Source organism: Panicum virgatum, chromosome 2N, assembly GCF_016808335.1.
Source record: "Panicum virgatum strain AP13 chromosome 2N, P.virgatum_v5, whole genome shotgun sequence".
NCBI lineage: Eukaryota > Viridiplantae > Streptophyta > Magnoliopsida > Poales > Poaceae > Panicum > Panicum virgatum.
In genome coordinates, this window is record NC_053146.1 from 54272223 (window position 1) to 54290286 (window position 18064).

Here is an 18064-nt window from a genome sequence, read left to right on the forward strand (position 1 = left end):
ACGAGCGACAAATAGAACCCAAAGAAAGTATCTTTCAGCAGCCTTTATCAACTGAAGAAAATAGGTTGACCTCGAGATCCAAAAGGAACTATGCTTCTGCTCACTTTTATTGGTTAAAGCTAATAGTCATCATACTGTCATGCCCAAGCAACATACACCGACACGTTGGGCAACCAAGGCGATATGAGACATCTCAATGGGGAGAAACGATCTGAGATCCTGTGAAGCGCATGATTACAACTCACAACTCCAGCATGTGAACAACAATGTCGTAACAAGAAATAGGTCTCTCTTGCTTATTCTTCTCCTTCAACAGCTGGTAGGCCTTCCTTGAACCATGTGTAAAGCCCTCCTTCCAGATGGTACACATTTTTGTAGCCATTTAGGACCAGCAGGTAAGCCGCTATCAGAGATCTGCCAAGGTCAACCACAACAGAGGATAAGCTCCAACGCAGATATATGCTTTCTCTTGAGAAAATAGCAAAATATTTTGAACGAGTCACTTTCAGAAGAAACAAGATGGATGGTAAAATGAATGGGTGTAACGGCATGGTTATGGACATACTTGATCTTGCTTAAAAGTAAACTCAACAGCCTCCAAATTGAAATTGGTAGTGTGGACCAAGTTGCCCATACTACTTTTCTTTCCTTCAGGATTAAATTACCAAACTACTAAGTCTTGTCTGAAAAGGTAGGATCGCACTAAGAGTATTTGGGATTTAGTTCAATTTTGAAGTAAATATTAATAAGTTGGATACCTGCTAAATCTAAGCAGGCGAAGAAGGTGTGGTGTACCATTGCTTGCAGTCAGTGAAAAAACAAATGCTAAAAGCCCAGCAGCATTACTTCAAAAAAAAAAACAGCAGCTGAAAGCACCGTTAATGAACTACCCATAACTGGGAAACAGATAAATTTGGCTCCTTGGATTCTAAAGCTGAAGCCTATACACTATGACACTTGCCCAAGCACCCCTATGTGCTCATGTGCAAAATGGTATATATAGCTTGTAAATTGTTTGCATGACCTTCAGCTGACCAAATATGTTCACTGCCTTCACATGCATGCTATCGATGCTTGATCCACTCTTACCATGCATTTACGGAGGAAATAATGCTGTGAGTATCCATACGTCAATAGTATTTTCCAATAGCCTCTTAATTTCATTGTCTCTTGGAGAGTAATCAATTTTATTGGGAGGACATACACATGAGAATAATTGATTACACATGCTAAGAAACTGTCAAACTTGCAGTGCTAATTACACAACATACCGAGATTGCTTTCCATCAGGAAAATTTTGTGTAGGCTTTAGTGTCCCTCCTGTAGAACATGCCACAATTATCTTCGCATCTTTACCAATTTTCGTGTCAACACCTGCACAGCATAACATTAGCTGCTGATTTCCATACCATTTACGAGTAATCAAACTGCAGCAACAGCACTTGCTATCATACTTTGTATGAACTCAGGATTCTCTTCTGTTCCAGCAAATATGCCAAAGAACGCAAATGCTGCACGCCTTGCAATATCCCATGCCGTCCATTCCTTTATTAATCTGTATATTTGTACATTGATGGCGCCAGGTGGATGAGCCTGCATAAGAATAAAATGCATAAAATGTATCCACTGCTTCAAATTTATTGATCCTTAGGCAATGAACTTCGAGCTCTATGCCTTGAAGCAGCACGAAGTATACAGGAACAAACTTCACATTGGCAGAACCTATATTCAGTTAGCAGGTAGTACTATCTATCCAGTATGTGACCTCTGATACAAATCAATTTCCCTAAAGATCACATTTTGGCCTAAGAAAATGGTAGAAGTGGCTGTACTATGTGGCAATGCAATGATGTTATAGCCCTAAACCTCAGAGCTGAAATTGTGGCATAAGAACTAGAAATACTGACTACAGGATACCTCTTTAAACTCTGCTTCTGGTCTGACATCAAGAATCACAAAGTTATTCTCCTTTTGAAGGCGCAATGCTTCCTTCACATCAACACTGCGTACCTGCAAAAATAAGCAACACCACCACCAGTATAAATGTGAAGTGCTAAGCATAGAAGACTCACCACGAGCCAACAGTGAACTAACAAATGAATCAACAGATGAACAGAACAAGGTAGATAAGTTCCAATAAATTACAAAACAGCGCCTATTTCATATATAATCTATTTCTTTTAAAACATAGGTTAAGTATTTCATAACAAACTTAAAGATAATAACATGGTAAAGTGATGCAAGTTACCCGCTTTTCTGCTAGGAGTTGCCGCTTAACTTTCCACTCTACTTCAGCTATAAGGAAAACAGGCAAGGTATGGATCAAAGAAAATCATGAAGATCTGGACAACTAACAGTTTGTATCAACCAAAAAAATGTAGAGAATTACCAGGAGTCTTTGCAGGCTTAGTAGCAGCACAGCTTATATGAATCGAGCTCACAGAACATGTCCGGTGGAGTTTTGCAGCCTCTATGGGACGCCAGGAATTGCCAGATGTGAATTCTGAACAGGATGATAACCTTGATGAGCAAGCAAGATTCCGTAAAGAGATGGCTGCCAGCATTGTGGGCATGAGAGAAAGGAGGAAAAACAGCTTTGGAGGACCCGAGAGAATTAAAAGACGGCTTAGCTTCTTCTAAGTCTAGGCTGCATCCCGTTACTGGAAAGAGATTCTTTTTGGAAGCAGAAATGTCCAAAGGACCCAGTGGTTTTGGATCGGCGCATATCTGAACTAGTGGTGGAGGTTGAGCAAGAGGTGAGATTGACAATCTGGATTCTGGGCGTGTGGCTTGCCCTGGCCCCACCACACCAACAATCTAGAAAATACTTACCTCTGCGGTTCTCATCCCTTGATACAATTTCAAACGTTCGGCTAAAAAGATCCAGCCTTCTCTGGATGTGCAGAAAATGGAAGAACAAAAAAAAAAGGCAACAGCAAATCTGCAAAATTCAGCTGTTTATTGGTAGCCATCAGTTCCAAGTTCCATCCTACAAATGGGAAGACTAGGATGCCCAAACAGACTGTTCGCCTGAAATTCAAATGAAGAACTAAAGAAAACTACATCTAAATCCGGAGATGCCGAGGCTCCCTAAGATCGCTTAAACCCTGAATTCAGAACAGAGATAACATCACCAGATAGAAACACCATAACGAGTTTCCTGCAATGCTTTCAGCTCAGCTTTGTTCTGCTCTGCTCACTCACTCCAGTACCCATCATTTTCCTTCTCTTCGTTCTCTTCCTCCTCATCACCCTCCTCGCCGATCTCCATCACTGCCTCCCGGAACCGCTTGACATCATCCAATGCCGCCTTCCGGAACATCCCAATGTCCGCAGCGCCAGCCACCATATGGTAACCCCTGAGCTTGAGCTGCTCGGGCGGGTCATTCTGCATTGCAAACCCACCCAAGTAAGCAGCATTGCCATCCGTGGCGACTGCCACCTTCTTCTTCCTGGCCTCTAGCACCTTCCTCTCGGCCTCCCTCAGCGCCGCCCGCACCTTCCTGTTCCCGGGGTCCCAGAGATAGCCCATGCTGGCCGACAGGTCGAGCGGGCCCATCTGCACGACGTCCACGCCGTCGACGGCGGCGATGGCGTCGACCTCCGCGATCCCGGCGGCGGTCTCGACCTGGCAGATGATGAGCGTGTCATCCTCGCAGCGGGAGAGGTAGGAGTCATCCAGGCCGTAGGCGGAGGCGCGGACGATGGGGTGCGCGGCGCCGCAGACGCCGCGCGGCGGGTAGCGGCAGTGTGAGACGGCCTCGGCGGCGGCGGCGGGGGACTCGACGGCGGGAAGCATGAGGCCCGCGGGGCCGAGGTCGAGCGCCTTCTTGGCCCAGACGGCGCTGGCCTCCGGGAGGCGGAGAACGGCGGGGGTCCGCGCGGCGTCGAGCGCGCGGAGGCAGGCGAGGGCCTCGGGGATCCCGCCCGGCCCGTGCTCCATGTCGACGACGACGTAGTCGTAGCCGGCGAGGGCGGCGAGCTCGGCGAGGGTGGGCGAGAAGGAGAGGAGGAAGAGGCCGTAGAGGGTGTCCCCGGTGGCGAGGCGGGACTTGAGGGAGGGCGCGGGGGAGAGGAGGTCGGATGCGGCGGCCGAGATCGCGGGGGCGGGGCGCCTGCGGCGGGGCAGCGCGGTGGTGATGGGGCGGGAGGGATGATGCGAGGGGTTTGGATGCGCTCTGCGTCTGGGCGTTAGGAGGAGGTGGGAGAGGGAGGCGGATGCGGCGGCCATCGCGAGCGAGGCCGGCCGGCGGCCGGCGGGCGGCGGTGGAGCCCGGTGGTGGGCTTCGGCCTTCGGGGGATCTGCGAGACTGCGACTGCCGAGTGCCGCGTGAGACTGTGAGAGTGTGTCATGTGCTGTCTGTTGTGTGAGACTGAGTCTGGCCCTGTTTAGGGGTTATAAACTGAATCTTTTAGTATTTAGAAGTACTAAATAAATATTAATTATAAAACTAACTGTAGAACTCTGGGGCTAAACTGCGAGACGAATCTAATGAGGTATGTTAATCTACTGATTAGCGAATGGTTACTGTAGCATCACTGTAGCCAATCATCGATTAATTAGGCTCATTAGATTCGTCTCGCGAAAAAAGCACTCAGCTGTCAAAAAATATTTATAAACAGATTTATTTAATACTAATAAAATAGTAAAATTCCTTTTGATGTGATAGGGACTTTTGAAAAAAAAGTTCTGGAGCCAAACAAGGCCTAAGCTCTCCCTCTATAAACTCTGTAAACATAAAAAAAACCGTCACATCGAATGTTTTCATACATATATTGTATGGAGTACTAAATAAAATCTATTTACAATTTTTTTACATCGATAGTCTTTAAATCGTGAGACGAATCTAATAAGCCTATTTAATTCATAATTCATCATCCGCTAATTATTGATTAATCATAAATTAATTAGCATCATTAGATTCGCCTCGCGATTTACAACCCATATATGAAAAAAATTGTAAATAGATTTCATTTAGTACTTCAAATTAGTAAAATTTCAAAAAAAATTGCGCTGGAACTAAATAGGGCCTCTGTTGCTTTGGCTTGACGACGCTAGAGCCCTACGCCCCTACGGCCCGTGGTTAGGTAGAGATTTTGATATTAAATTTGTGAGTCTTTCGAAATATAACATTAGATGTGCGGATTCTTTCTTAACAGACGATTTCGACTCTTTTTCTCAGTTTCGCGAATTTCACTTATGTTTTTCTTTTATTAGGAACTGGAACTACCTGTTCTGCCCCTAACCCTATCATCAGCTGCAATCGATTGGATCTAATCCATCCGTGTTCATCTCTTTCTCACTCGGTCTCTCCTCTCCCTCTTAGTACCTGGCGCAAGAACTGTTGCGGCCCAGGCCGGAGCAGGAGCGCCGCCGCCCGCCGCTGCTCCAGGCTGCGGCAGCGCCGCCGCTCGCCGCTGCTCCGGGGCTGCAGGAGCGCCGCCGGCCGTGTTCCTCGCCAAGCTGCGCGGCGGGACCTGCACCACGGAGGCGACGATGATGGCATCAAGCGCAATGGCCAGGCGGCCTCCGCCGTCGCCGTGCCACTCGCGGCGCTGCTCTCCACCCCGTTCAAGCTAAAGGAGGCTCTCTAGCTGCCGGACGCCAACTTTTAGATGACGCCGCGTCCTGGTGTACTGTCGTTGCTGCGCATGCCAGCCGCGGACAGCAGCAGCTGACGCTGGAGAAGAAGGCCAACAGCAGGCTGCTCCCTCACGAAATGGAAGATTGGATAGTTGCAGTTTTATGATTTGCATTGTGTACTAGTCAATTGCTACACTTGCTCTAGTCTCTGTATCTGATATAGCTCAAGAGTTCAGTAAATGGTTTGTCATGCTGGGTATATAATTTCTCCAGCCTACTGCTACGGGTCGAGAGCAGCACCGCGAGCAGCACGGCGACGGTAGAGGCCGCCTGGCTACTGTGCCTGCCTGTGCCTGTGCCTGATGCTATGTCGTCGCCTCCGTGGTGCGCCGCGGAGCTTGACGAGGAACACGGCCGCCGGCGCTCCCGCAACCTTGGAGCAGCAGCGGGCGGTGGCGCTGCTGCAGCCGGGAGCAGCAGCGGGCGGCGGCGCTCCCTCTCCGGCCTGGGGCCGCGGCAGTTCTTGCGCCAGGCACTGAGTGAGAGAAGAGAGACCGAGAGAGAAAAAGATGAACACGCATGGATTGGATCCAATTGATTGTAGTTGATGGGTCAGGGGCAGAATGGGTAATTCAAGTACCTAATAAAAGGAAAACATAAGAGAAATTCACGAAATTGAAAAAAAGAGCCGAAATCCTATGTTTAGAAAGAATTCGCATGTCTAGTGTTATATTTCGAAAGGTTTGCGAATTTAATGGCAAATCGTGTGAGGCGTGCGTATCTGATGTCAAATATCGAAATCTCTCGTGATTAGGGGTGGTAAAGTGTTTAAAATCTAACTTAGGTGATTTTATATTATTTCAAATTTACAGGGGTCAAGTGGTCCAAGTTGGATTGCGAAGACACTACTAGAGTTATGATCTTGTCACCTTTAGTTGAGATTGCCGTTTCACCATTTTCGCTTCTTTCGCATGGATGGAAAGCAAGGGATGATTGATGCTTTCTTAGGAGAAGCTCGAAGGAAGAAAAAGAAAAGAAACATAAAGGAGAATTTACTATAATGTAGGTGAGTCCATATGTGCCGATGATCAACAAGGTAATTTGAATGTTGCTCTAAAAAAAGGTAATTTGAATGTTTGGCATATCATTACAAAAAATTGTAGCTGCTACTGAAAGCTGTTTATAAGATGGATCAGCCACTGAGTAAACATTTTCGATGTTAGATTGTGGAGTCCTTCCTGTGTAAGAAATTGTAGGGACAGCTTGTGTTGTTGACGTTGGATCTGTCTGCGTTGGATTGTGACTTGTGAGAGGAAGTATATTTTTGTAATCGGAGCACATCTCTGCAATTTGGTTATGAGACTGCACCGTGGTTGCTCCATTTTTCCAGTTGTTTCAAGTTAAAAATCTGGGACCAAGATAACGCTGAGTCCTTTGGTACTAGCACTTTTAGTAGATCCCTGTGGTTCTAGTCCATTAGAGTTATGTTGGCTTCTTTCCTGACAAGATACCAAAATATGATCCTGCCGTCATTACGAAAAGGATCTGATCAAGAAGGTGCATGCGCGATCGAAGTGAACATTGCGAGGAGATTTTTAGCTCACAGGATAGTTTCTCTGATCAAATGTAGGGTTAGAATTGTGTGCAAAATGGTGTGATGTGTTCAGTCAGCTACAGTGAAATAAACTATTTAATTTTAGAAAATCTATTCGGAAAATCCAGACCGACCATTTGCTCAATCACTAATGCCCCGTTTGGCATGGTCAACTTTTCTAAAACGGTGTGAAGCAGCTTCTCTGGTGAATTTGAAATGGTTTTAAAAAAACATTTGACAAAGCATTTGTTTCCTATTCTCTATGAGCGGATAGAAGAGGTGAAGCTGATGAAGCTTTTTTTTTACTTGTCCTACATAGTGTAAGTCATTTTCAGCCTCACGAGTGCTTCATGCCATTTGCAAAATATCCATTTGGCACATCTACAAATAAATCTCCATTCAAAAATCTGTGCCAAATGGAACCTAATTTATCATCAAGAAACTTTGCCGAGTGGAAAGGGATTAAGCTGGAGATCAGTTGTCTGCAACAGCGATGTGTTGCTGAAATGCTTCATTGGTTTGGGAAGCCGCTTTGGTGAGAATCACCAATACAATGAGTCTTTAACTTGTATGCCTAGATCCTAAGTTTTCTTTATTTTTTTGTCCATGTTCTGTTTGTTGTTAACGGTGGAGGAGTTCTGACAAGTGGGATCGAGGATAAAAAAAGAGGTTAATTGGAGGCATGCCATTACAATTTATCGAGTTCACTGATCTGTCATTACAATTCATCATATTGGAACCGTACCACTGTAATTTTTACAACTCTCCGCAATATGCCACTATGTACCTCTTCAATGTGTTTCTTAAAATTTGTGGACCAGACTACCCTCGGCCTTCTTCTTCCTCTCGTCCCCTCTCTCCCATGGCAGATCCCCCCTCGGGCCACGAGAGCAGAGCATGCTGGCAATGGAGGCCGGAGCGCGCTGCTCTCGCTGCTCGCCTCCTCGTCGTACTCCTGCCATTGGCCCTACTCATGCTCTTGCCCTTCCGGTGCTGCGCGCGCTTGGGGACCGCCGCCACCGCGTCCAACCCCGCGCCGTCCTTATCAGGCGCCACCAGGGAGAAGGGGAAGGCGTTGGGCGCTGTGGTGCTGCGGGTGCCGGCTAGCTCGCCCATGGTCACCACGCATAGGTAGGCATCCGCACGGAGGGAGATGCTGCGGGTGCCGGCCGGCTCGCCCATGGTGGACGGCGTAGGCAGGCGTCAGCGTGGAGGGGAGATAGCCATCTGCCGGGGCGTAGGAGGGCGGACCGGAGCCTTGCGGCGGCGCGTGGCAGAGGGGCACGGGGGGATCTGCCATGGAGAGAGAGGAAGGTGAGAAGGGACGAAAGGAAGAAGAAGGCCGAGGGTATTCTGGTCTATAAATTTTAATAAACATGTTGAAAGGGTACGTAGTGGTATATTTCGGAGAATTATAAAATTGCAGTGGTACGGTTTCAATATGATGAATTGTAATGGTAGATCAGTGAACTCGGAAAATTGTAAATAGTATAGATCTAATTAACCCCAAAAAGGACCACATTGCCCCTCACCCATCCCAATCCTTCCTCCCCCTCACGGCCTCACCCGTTCCTTCTCCCCCCGATTCGGCCCCCTGGCCTTCTTCCTCCTCCGCCCCAAACCCTACTGCGCCGCCGACAGCCGGCGCCGGCCACCGCCGCCGCCGCCGTGCACCGGATCCGGCAACCCGCGCGCCGCGGCCGCAGGGGCAGGGGCAGGCGCGGCCACCGCCGGGCCACCCGCAGAGGCGAGAAGGAAGTCGCACCGCCCGCCGCGCCCAAGCAGCCAGGTGGGTACCTCAGTGATCGCTGCTTGATAATACTCCGGTGAAATTGCCTGTTTGATTCACATCGAAGCGTATAGTTCGGTAGTTTAAGCCCAGATATTTTTTCCCCACATCTGACCATGCTTATAGTAGGTCGAAATGCCACTAAGCTAGGTAGGCGATTTCACTGTTCTAAGTGTATAGGTTATGCTCTTTGCCATGCCCATGAATTAGACATTTGAAGCTTGAAGGTGCTTTGCTGCAGAGGCAGTGTGCAGTGTTTAGCATCATCAGTTAGCCCAGGCTTGTTGAAGGCGATAATGTTTTGTTAGATAATCATGAATGATCGTTGCACTGAGTTGCAAATAAGTTTTCATCGACCTAGTAACATAAGGAACAGTGTTGTCTCGTGTTGCTTTCCAAAGCCATACGTGTGATCCGGCATGATATAAGTAACAATGTTGTATTATGTGCTGCTTTTCTTGCGGGAAATTATGTGAGGTGTTCTTTTAATGCTAATATGAAGAGTGAGCTGAAGGTTCTGTGCATTTCATGCAGTTCGAACGTTGTCCTTTCACCTGCAAAGACTTTTTTTATTGGACATGCAAAGATTCATCACTTATTAGAATGCTCCCATTCCCACCTACTCCCAATAAACAACGCTACTTAAAATCACAGAATACTCTCATGTATGCTTGGGCTGTTTTGTATGATAGGACAGGTAAGTATCAATATATAAAAATGCCCTCCATTTTTAAATATATGATGTTTAGAACGAGCTTATTAGTTTCAAAATGATCTAATAAGACTGTCCTAAACGCCATTGAGATGGAGGGAGTACTGAAATCTCCCTTGCTCTCCCTCTCTGTCCACCACCCCCTCCACGTAAGGGTATGGAGGTCAACAACAAATTTCATAAGGGTATAGAGGTTAAAGACTCAAGAGTCCAGCACCTCCTCCACATAAGGGCAAAATTGTCTTTTCCCAACTCCGTTAGCTACCGTTACAGCTCATTCCGTCCAAAAGGGCACTGGGGTAAAGAAAACTTGGCGCCGGGTCATACAGGTGCGTAGGATTTTTTTTAGGGGTATGGAGGTCAATAGCAATTTACATGAGGGCATACGGGTTTAAGACTCACAAGTGAAGCCCTATTTCCTCCAACGCTATCCCGCTCCCCCAGCCTCTCCGCCCCACCCTCTCTCCCTGCGCCCCTCCCCAGGCCCCACCACCCCTCTCCCTGTGCCGCCTCCATCTCGTGCTCCGGCGGCTCTACCCTCCAGGCCTCCACCCGCCTCTGTCGGACCTCCCCCTGCACCTGCCTCCCCTCCCCTATCCCTGCTGTGCCCCCCCTCTGAATCGGGCCGTCCCTACCGTCGCCCCCTGCAGCGAGGCCATGCCACGCTCATCGGGTCGCACCTGTGAGAAGGAGGCACGAAGGTGGATTGGAGGCTGCTTTCGCCGATCACCTGACACAGTAAAGGAGCCGCACCTCTCCACCAAAGCATCAGTGGCTCCAGGGCACCGCAAGGTAAAAAAAAAACTAATTGCCGCTGTACCGGATCTGCTTTGTGGATGCGATTCTGAGTTCTTGGACTAGAGCATTCAGTTCTTTGTTTCAGTGCTTGGTTCATACAAAGAGAATACTTTTTCAGTGTCGTTGAGAACTAGAGTAGCTTCTTTTTGTGTTAGCACATGGTCTGGACTAATCTGATGAAACAAATTAAATAGGCTATTGCCATAGGATAATGCGTGTTTTGGTGAATTGAGTTAGTGAATGGTTGGCTACTGAATTGCATGTTTTACTGAATATGATATTATTGTAATATAACTATGTATTCAAGATACTAAATAAACATAAGGATTATTAAGTCCTGCACATATTCAGTTAAAAAATGAGATAGCATCAGCCTCAGGGCACTTTAGAAATTTTACCACTCAACTTAGAGAATCGACTCAAAATAATCAAGATTTCCAAACAAATCGAATCAAAATGATCAAGATTGCCAAACACTTTATCTAGACAGCCGATTCTCCAGACAACTGGCTTATCACAAATCTTGCTTTTCAGAAAAGCGAGATCTAGATAAGCGGAAACAAACAGGGCCTTAGACAGACAGATAGGAGTCCCTGCTCGACCGGCCTCCCACTCCCCTCGACACTGCCGGTGCCGGGCCTTTCCGCTCTCCGACGGATCCCACACCAGTATCCCTTGCTCCAACATCGCCGCTCCTACCCGTTGTAGTGGAGTGGAGATCTATCCAGCTGTGTGCTGTTTAATCTTTTTGATTCTGCTCGATTTGATGGATTGTTATCGATTATTCCAATGCTTAATTCATTCTGTTCCATGGTGCTCTTTTTTCGCTGCTTATCCAATCTAATCCATCAATCCATGGACTGATTAGGTTCTTCAGCGCGAGAGGTCAATACATCCTAGGTGTGGGTGCAATTCAGTTTTCAAAAATTTTGTGGTCCAAACTGAGCCCGTTTGAGCAAGTAAATCACGCCACCGGAAAGCATGAGAAGGCGGCCGGGGATCGCTGGCTTGCAGAATGCAGCGGCTACTCGTGTATGGACTTAACATTTGACTTTCTTTTTTTTCCACCCTTTTGGAAGATGAGAATAAAGTGTTGCTGCGAACTTCCAGGACCAATTCCGGCTGGTGGGGGAGAATGTGGCCAAGGTCAGGACCGATGTGATGAAGGAGCAACTTGCGACATTCAGGTCACAGCTCGAGGAATTTGCTCGAAAGCATAAGGTAATTAACTGTTCCTGTACTTTACTTGAATGTCGAAGGAGGAGAAAGAAAACTGTATCACACAAAGTATGCAAACTATATAGATCGTGTTTGCATGTGCTATCTGTTGAACTCTTATGTACATTAAAGCTGTCGATTGGACATTGGAAGAGGGAGGGAGGGACCTAACTATAGTCATACCAAGAAAGATCCACCATATTCGGAACGGAAAATACAGAATTCGGTAACAGGTCATGGGGAAACTCATTCATATTTTTTGTGCAGTCCATTAAGTCCCAGTGTAAGGAGATATGTCAGTGGAAAGAAAATTTAGACATGGCATTATTGAGTCACCATACCACCATAAATTTTAAATGGAAAAGTATATTCTTATTCTCTCTGGTAATGTTATATATACATATTGTGCTAGTGCAGAGCGACATTCGTAAAAATCCGATATTTAGACAGCAGTTCCATGAGATGTGTGCAAAAGTTGGAGTAGATCCGCTGGCATCTAATAAAGGAGTTTGGGCAGAACTTCTAGGGATTGGTGACTTCTACTATGAACTTGGTTGGTATAGTCACTTTAAGCTTTCTTGTGGGTTCTTCTGGTCGTGGAAGTGAAATTTGATATTGCTATCTTTTTGTGTTTACTATCCATTTTCATTCTTGCAGGAGTTCAGATAGTTGACATATGCATTGCAACTAGATCGCATAATGGTGGCCTGATTGACTTGCTAGATCTCCGCAAACTTCTCTGTCAGAAGAGAAAAGCTACTCTTGAATCATTATCTGAAGATGACTGTTTACGTGCTATAAGTAAGCTAAAAGTAAGACTTTAAAGCTTCAGTGATCCATCTATGTTTTATATTTTGAAACTTTGGAATTGGATGTACATTGTTTCTACAAGTTTGGACTTTAGTTAACAGATGATAGTTAATACAAAGGAAGTTGTTGTACGCGGTAAGATTTTTAGCTCATATGGTGCTTCTTTATTGAATTAACAGGTCCTTGGTAGTGGCTTTGAAGTAATTTCTGTTGGGAGGAGAAAGCTTGTGCGGTCAGTTCCTACTGAATTAAATAAAGACCACAGTGGGATACTAGGGCTAGCACAGGTTTGTGCCTTTCAATACTGTAATATTTAACACCACACTACTAGAAGATTTTAAAGTACTAATATGCACTATACTATACTGTATAGGAAAATGCAACATTCCACTGGTAATAACATCATTGGCAATTTGACATGCAGGCTGAAGGCTATGTCACAGTAGAACAAGTTGAAAAGGAATTCTCATGGTCTACTGGACGGGCAATTGATGCCCTTGAAACTTTACTTAAGGTAATACTTGTTTCCTCAGTTTTTCCTCTGACTAGCATTTAGTATGGATCTTTTCATGTGGCAAAAGGTAATTTATAGATCTTTTCAATGCATGCAGTTGACTTATTGATGAATCCTTGCATAATCAATATTGCAGCTTGCTGCTGCCATCCATTTAAATATGTAGTTTCATTAACACATGCCTGGGGGCACTGCTTGGAACAGATTGAATCAAACATTAAATTCCTTGGTACCTACATGCCTATGTGTATTGCTATGAATCAAACATGAAAATCTTTGGTATCTACATGGCAATATGTGTATTTCTGATTTTAAACCTGGAACTGTTACTACTATCAGGAGGGACTTGCTATGATCGACGATGGCCACAGGGATGGCAAGCGTAGATATTGGTTCCCATGCGTCACTGTCAGTTCCGACACAACCAGCGGTGAAGCCAAGTAATAACCTGTACTATGTCAATTTTGCAAACACTGTTTTTTATTCTTTTCCATGTGTCCATTTCTCTGTGAGGTGTGGAACAACCAGAGCAGCTGTGTGTAAGATGGATAGAATAACATCATACTTCTAAATATGAAAAGTGTGAATTCAGGTTTGTTATTGTACAATATTCAGAATTCTGATGGTTCTGGCCTTCTGGGATGGGATGTTGTAGCCAGTTTGCGGCTTCTACTGTTTGATTGCCCAGTTATTAGCAACTTTTATTGAGAGGAGATACCATTATTAGCATTTTCTTTTGAGAGGAGACCATTATTAGCGTAGCAAACATTCTTATACTGAGATGAGAGAACATTATTAGCAACTTATTTTAGAGGAGATCATTCTCAGCTTAGCAACTAAGAGCATCTCCAGCAGTTTGGCAAATCGAGTTGTCATATTTGATTTTTGGTAAAAACGTTAAAAATACTCCTCCAACAGTTTGGCAAAAGACTTGGTAATTTTTGGCAACTTGGGAAAAATCAGCCTCCAGCGCGTAAATATACGCGCGCGGTGCGTAGTTGGCATCGTGGTTTCTAGTCAGGTGGGAGGGTGAAAAAAGAAATAAATAACAGAGAAGGGTTCCTGATTTAAGTTTTCAAGAGGTGGAAGGGACATAAATATAATTTTGTTTCTCTCTCAGGGTTCCTGATGTAAGTTAGATTTGGATTTGGCAAGTGAATTATGCCAAACTGTTGGAGATAAGCTCTTTTTTTACTTGGCATATCTTTTTAGAAGTTGACAAAACACAAGATATGCCAAGTAAAATATGGCAAACTTTTGAAGATGCTCTAAGTAGTACCTAGAATAACAAGTGCACTAGGTTAGGGCCCATTGGTCAATGATGGCTTGTGCGGGCCATTCTATTACCGTTGACCACGAATAGCCCATGGGCCGTCAATCATCGCATTCTGTTCGGCGCGACCCGTTGACTAGCCTTTGCCATTGCCGCCGCCGCCTTAGACGAGCGGTTTTTCGCTTGAAATAACCACGGAAAAGAAAAGAGAAAAAGAAGGATCAGAGGAGGGGAAAATGGCGACGGAGAAGCGCCACCGCCGGCACTCGCCGCCGGCCGCCACGCCCGGTGCCTCGCCCACGTCCTCCTCGAATCCAGAATCCGCCGTATTCCGCTCGCCTTCCCCTCCGCCGGACGTCCTCCCAGACATCGCCTCCCGCCTGACCTCCCTCGAGGACTTCTTCGCCCTGCGCGCCTACCGCGCCCTCCTCCCGCCGTCCCGTGGGGTTCTCGCCTCCCAGTCCCCGCTCCTCCTAGTCGCGCTATTCCCCTCATTCTCCGAGGCGCTCTTTCACCTCTCGCTCCGCCGCCTCCACCGCTTCCGCCACCACCTGCCCCTCTCCCGCCACACCCTCCTCTACGCGCACGGCTACCTCGTCACGGCCACCACCGCGGGGTCCTCCCACTACCCTCCGAGGCTCCTGCTCCTCCACCTCTTCTCCGGGGTGCAGATCCGCCTCCCTAAGGTCCCGGCGCCGTTCACCCGCGTCATCCTCTCCGAGGACCTCGCCGTGGTCCTCTTTCTGCCTGGCAGGCCAACCGTCCAGCACTGCCGCCTGGGGGACACACTCTGGCGCGTGGTCCGCGCCGATGCGCCGGACGTGGTCGACGACATGCTCTTCGTCGATGGCACCCTCTACGCCTTGGTTGGCCTCCGACTTGCCATAGTCGAGCTGTCTGAAAATTCGCTCGAGCTGTCGTATCTTGGAGGGGACTTGGATGACAAGAGCAGGCCAGCGGGAGGGCTGTTCAGGCTTGGACTTGGAGAGTGCGGGGGCGATGTGTTGCTGCTCATCAGTGAGGATCATGAGGGTATGATGGTTTACCGTGTTTTTCGGTGGGTGTCCGATGAGGGAAAGTGGGCTTCAGTCACGAGCTTGGGCGGGAGGACACTGTTTCTTGGTTATGATGGATTTGCATCCTGCCTTGGTCCTGATTACCCAGGAATTCGAGGGGATTGCTTATATGCAGCTGGGCTACGCTTGGGTGAATGGCACGAGTACTCATTGGCTGATGGAACTTGCGATGTTCGATATGGGGTGTGTTTAGTTCCCACAAAATTTCCAAACTTTCCAAACTTTCCATCACATCCCCTATCACATCGAAACATTAAATATAGCAAATGACCCATGCATGGAGTACTAAATGTAGTTAAATAAAAAAACTAATTGCATAGTTTTGATGTACGTTGCGAGACGAATCTTTTGAGCCTAGTTAGGTCATGGTAGGACAATATTTACCACAAATAAACGAAAAGTGCTACAGTGTGCTACATTGACCGATGTGACTTTTTCTCCCACCTTTTCACCCCATCTAAACACAGCCATGCTGAGTATCCAGGTGCACCACCGCTGGATGCTGTCTGCGAGGCCACCAGTTTGGGTCTTCCCTAGCTTGTGTTGATGCTGTCTGCGAATTCTTTACGAGCATGTAGAACATCTGATGCCGACTTGGAATAAATCATGGTATGATGGTTTCTGTAAACTCTGTTGTTGTAGCAATGAGTATTGAAAAATACATTACCAGTTATTTGTTATGTTGATTGACATAGAGAATGCACTCGTTGAATTTAACCATAAGAACAGATAATGTCGGATCATGCCCATAAATAAATGGATGGTTTATCTATGCAATATGCATCTTTTGAGACCTTGGTTTAGCTAATTTTGCTTCTTTCTTGGTACATGTATATTACCATGCACTGCAACAAATAATGAGTACTCTGCTGTGTAAAGAATTATAAATTAAATTTTTCATTACTTGATCTGATAATACTGGTAATTTGATATGTTCACTGCTGGTGAGCATGTCTTCAATCATTTTGTTATCCATAAAATTTCTCTTTGGTAACATGGTATTCCAAACCAATTTTGGACTACTAATATCTTGATATGTTGGGGTATTCCCCCAGGCACAAATGGTTAGATTCATCTTGTTATTGCACCTGGTTTTGGTAGCGATAGATAGTTCAGCAGGTACTATGATAGAAAAGGATGAAGGTCCTAATGCCCTAACCATATTTTCTAGGAAAGGGTAGCAGAAGTTGGAAGTGTAACCATATCACTCCAAGGTTCCACCATTCTTTCAATGAAGGAACAAAATATAGCTGAACCAAACCTGGGAAAAGCAGAAGATTTTTATCTTAGTACCTGCTATTCATTGCATATACCTATTTGCTCAATCATCTATATGAGCATCTGGCTGCATATAAGGACCGTTTGCTTACCTTTTCCATCTAGATTCTTAGACAGTCCTGACTAAACAAATGTTACCGCCACACTGAACTTGACAGCAATTTATTAGTATTGAACTTGCACCTGTTTTTTTCCTCATTTCAAGTATGTTAGAATGTCCAGTTTCCAGTTCATGAAAAAGATCCCTGGAGAGTCAATTGGGAGATTTCGGACCAAAAATGGTGAAGGCTTTAATTTAAGGTATAGTTTATCGATAGATCAAAGATCATATGCTGTTAATGAAACATGGAAACACTATTTTAATCAGGAAGGCCAGGGTAAAAGTTTACACAATTTTCTGATAGTGTGTGGTTAAAAATCTTTCCCATTTTTTTCTGCACAAGAAGAGAGGTGCTTGCTTATTTGATTTTAAATTCCTCATTTGTTGAAGTTTTAAGAATCGGGAAATTTGCATAATTGCATGCTGCGTTTGATAACTAGAGAAGTCAGTATTAGCTTGCAGAAAATCTGTCATATGTACTTTTTGATTTTTGTATTAGGCTGGTAGTTAGTCCCTTCCTTGTTGACTTATAGGCGTGAATAATTCTGCAGCCCTAGATTCTGTTGTTGCTGCAGTTGTTCAGATTTCCTGTCTTTTTGCTTGGAATGTCCTGACCCGCGCATGGACGACGAGCATGGTATTATCTGGCTCGTGTTGGATGTGCATGGTATTATCTGGCTTGTGTTGGATGTAATACTCGGAAACTGAAATTCAGTGCACTTCATCTCTGTTTCATTGCCATGTCAAGCAAGTTTTTGAGAATTTTCATCTCTTGCCATCCTTGGATCGATTTACTCATTTGGAGTCTGCAGAAAAATACACAAATCGGTAATTTTGGTTGCAAAGCTGCTAAACCTGAACAAGTCATGTACATCCCACAAGTTGACCTTGCTCGAATCATTGACTTCAAGGCGTCTGATCTTAACATGCTGGGGGATACAAATGGGTCGATGAATGCCAACCCGGCTAATGCCACACTGTATTTTCTGAAGCGCTTGTGTTGATTGCGATTTGTTCAGAAACTTCAGATGTGCAAATGATTTCTTTGCTACAAGAAGTTGCGCCTCTTGTGTAGCGTAACACTTATTTTTACTATGTAATTCTGCTTGTCGAGTGTATTATACCTTGTTAAGCTGAGCTCTGACACCACCTGAAGGTATATCTACATGTGCCCGATTATTTTCATCCTCGCACAGACTATGCGTCTGTCTTTTTTTTTTTTGAGAGGGACTATGCGTCTGTCTTGAGAGCTTCTGTTTGCTTGCTGTCTCCCTGGCGCATCCATGACCGCGGCCCAGCGGGTTTGCCGTCTGCGAGG

The 18064-nt window shown here is 45.8% G+C and overlaps 4 protein-coding genes across 5 annotated transcripts; 2 read left to right on the forward strand and 2 right to left on the reverse strand.

Annotated features, from left to right (window-relative positions):
* Positions 1–68: 68 nt before the first annotated feature.
* Positions 69–2697, reverse strand: LOC120661319 (rhodanese-like domain-containing protein 14, chloroplastic). The gene is made up of 6 exons (XM_039940135.1): positions 2390–2697; positions 2249–2295; positions 1918–2010; positions 1455–1593; positions 1272–1374; positions 69–414 (listed from the first exon to the last, which is right to left on the reverse strand). The coding sequence occupies exons 1-6, from the start codon at positions 2571–2573 to the stop codon at positions 297–299; spliced, it is 684 nt and encodes a 227-aa protein (XP_039796069.1). The 5' UTR covers positions 2574–2697; the 3' UTR covers positions 69–296.
* On the reverse strand, positions 72–4365 carry LOC120661320 (2-keto-3-deoxy-L-rhamnonate aldolase-like). Its single transcript, XM_039940136.1, has 4 exons — positions 2390–4365; positions 1455–2295; positions 1272–1374; positions 72–414 (listed from the first exon to the last, which is right to left on the reverse strand). Exon 1 carries the CDS (start codon positions 4229–4231, stop codon positions 3197–3199), a length of 1035 nt encoding a protein of 344 aa, XP_039796070.1. The 5' UTR covers positions 4232–4365; the 3' UTR covers positions 72–414; positions 1272–1374; positions 1455–2295; positions 2390–3196.
* A 4390-nt stretch (positions 4366–8755) lies between these two features.
* Positions 8756–13633, forward strand: LOC120661321 (vacuolar protein sorting-associated protein 22 homolog 1-like). 2 transcript variants are annotated; one of them, XM_039940137.1, is made up of 8 exons: positions 8756–8967; positions 11346–11509; positions 11588–11698; positions 12113–12248; positions 12353–12507; positions 12685–12792; positions 12930–13019; positions 13359–13633. In XM_039940137.1, the coding sequence occupies exons 2-8, from the start codon at positions 11459–11461 to the stop codon at positions 13461–13463; spliced, it is 756 nt and encodes a 251-aa protein (XP_039796071.1). In that variant the 5' UTR covers positions 8756–8967; positions 11346–11458; the 3' UTR covers positions 13464–13633. The 2 variants fall into 2 exon arrangements, with proteins under 2 accessions (XP_039796071.1, XP_039796073.1); XM_039940139.1 differs by lacking the exon at positions 8756–8967 and adding an exon at positions 8998–10471.
* Positions 13634–14394: 761 nt separating this feature from the next.
* LOC120661322 lies at positions 14395–17925 on the forward strand. Its single transcript, XM_039940140.1, has 2 exons — positions 14395–15551; positions 15853–17925. The coding sequence occupies exons 1-2, from the start codon at positions 14529–14531 to the stop codon at positions 15913–15915; spliced, it is 1086 nt and encodes a 361-aa protein (XP_039796074.1). The 5' UTR covers positions 14395–14528; the 3' UTR covers positions 15916–17925.
* Positions 17926–18064: the final 139 nt, after the last annotated feature.

Coding starts and splice junctions, on each gene's coding strand:
- LOC120661319 (XM_039940135.1), bottom strand. CDS start 2,573: ATGCCCACAATGCTGGCAGCCATCTCTTTACGGAATCTTGCTTGCTCA. Junction 2,011..2,248: donor AACTCCTAGCAGAAAAGCGG/GTAACTTGCATC, acceptor TTATTTTTGCAG/GTACGCAGTGTTGATGTGAA. Junction 415..1,271: donor CCTGATGGAAAGCAATCTCG/GTATGTTGTGTA, acceptor TGACCTTGGCAG/ATCTCTGATAGCGGCTTACC.
- LOC120661320 (XM_039940136.1), bottom strand. CDS start 4,231: ATGGCCGCCGCATCCGCCTCCCTCTCCCACCTCCTCCTAACGCCCAGA.
- LOC120661321 (XM_039940137.1), top strand. CDS start 11,459: ATGAGAAGGCGGCCGGGGATCGCTGGCTTGCAGAATGCAGCGGCTACT. Junction 12,249..12,352: donor TGACTTCTACTATGAACTTG/GTTGGTATAGTC, acceptor TCATTCTTGCAG/GAGTTCAGATAGTTGACATA. Junction 12,793..12,929: donor GGATACTAGGGCTAGCACAG/GTTTGTGCCTTT, acceptor TTTGACATGCAG/GCTGAAGGCTATGTCACAGT.
- LOC120661322 (XM_039940140.1), top strand. CDS start 14,529: ATGGCGACGGAGAAGCGCCACCGCCGGCACTCGCCGCCGGCCGCCACG. Junction 15,552..15,852: donor CTTGCGATGTTCGATATGGG/GTGTGTTTAGTT, acceptor CTGAGTATCCAG/GTGCACCACCGCTGGATGCT.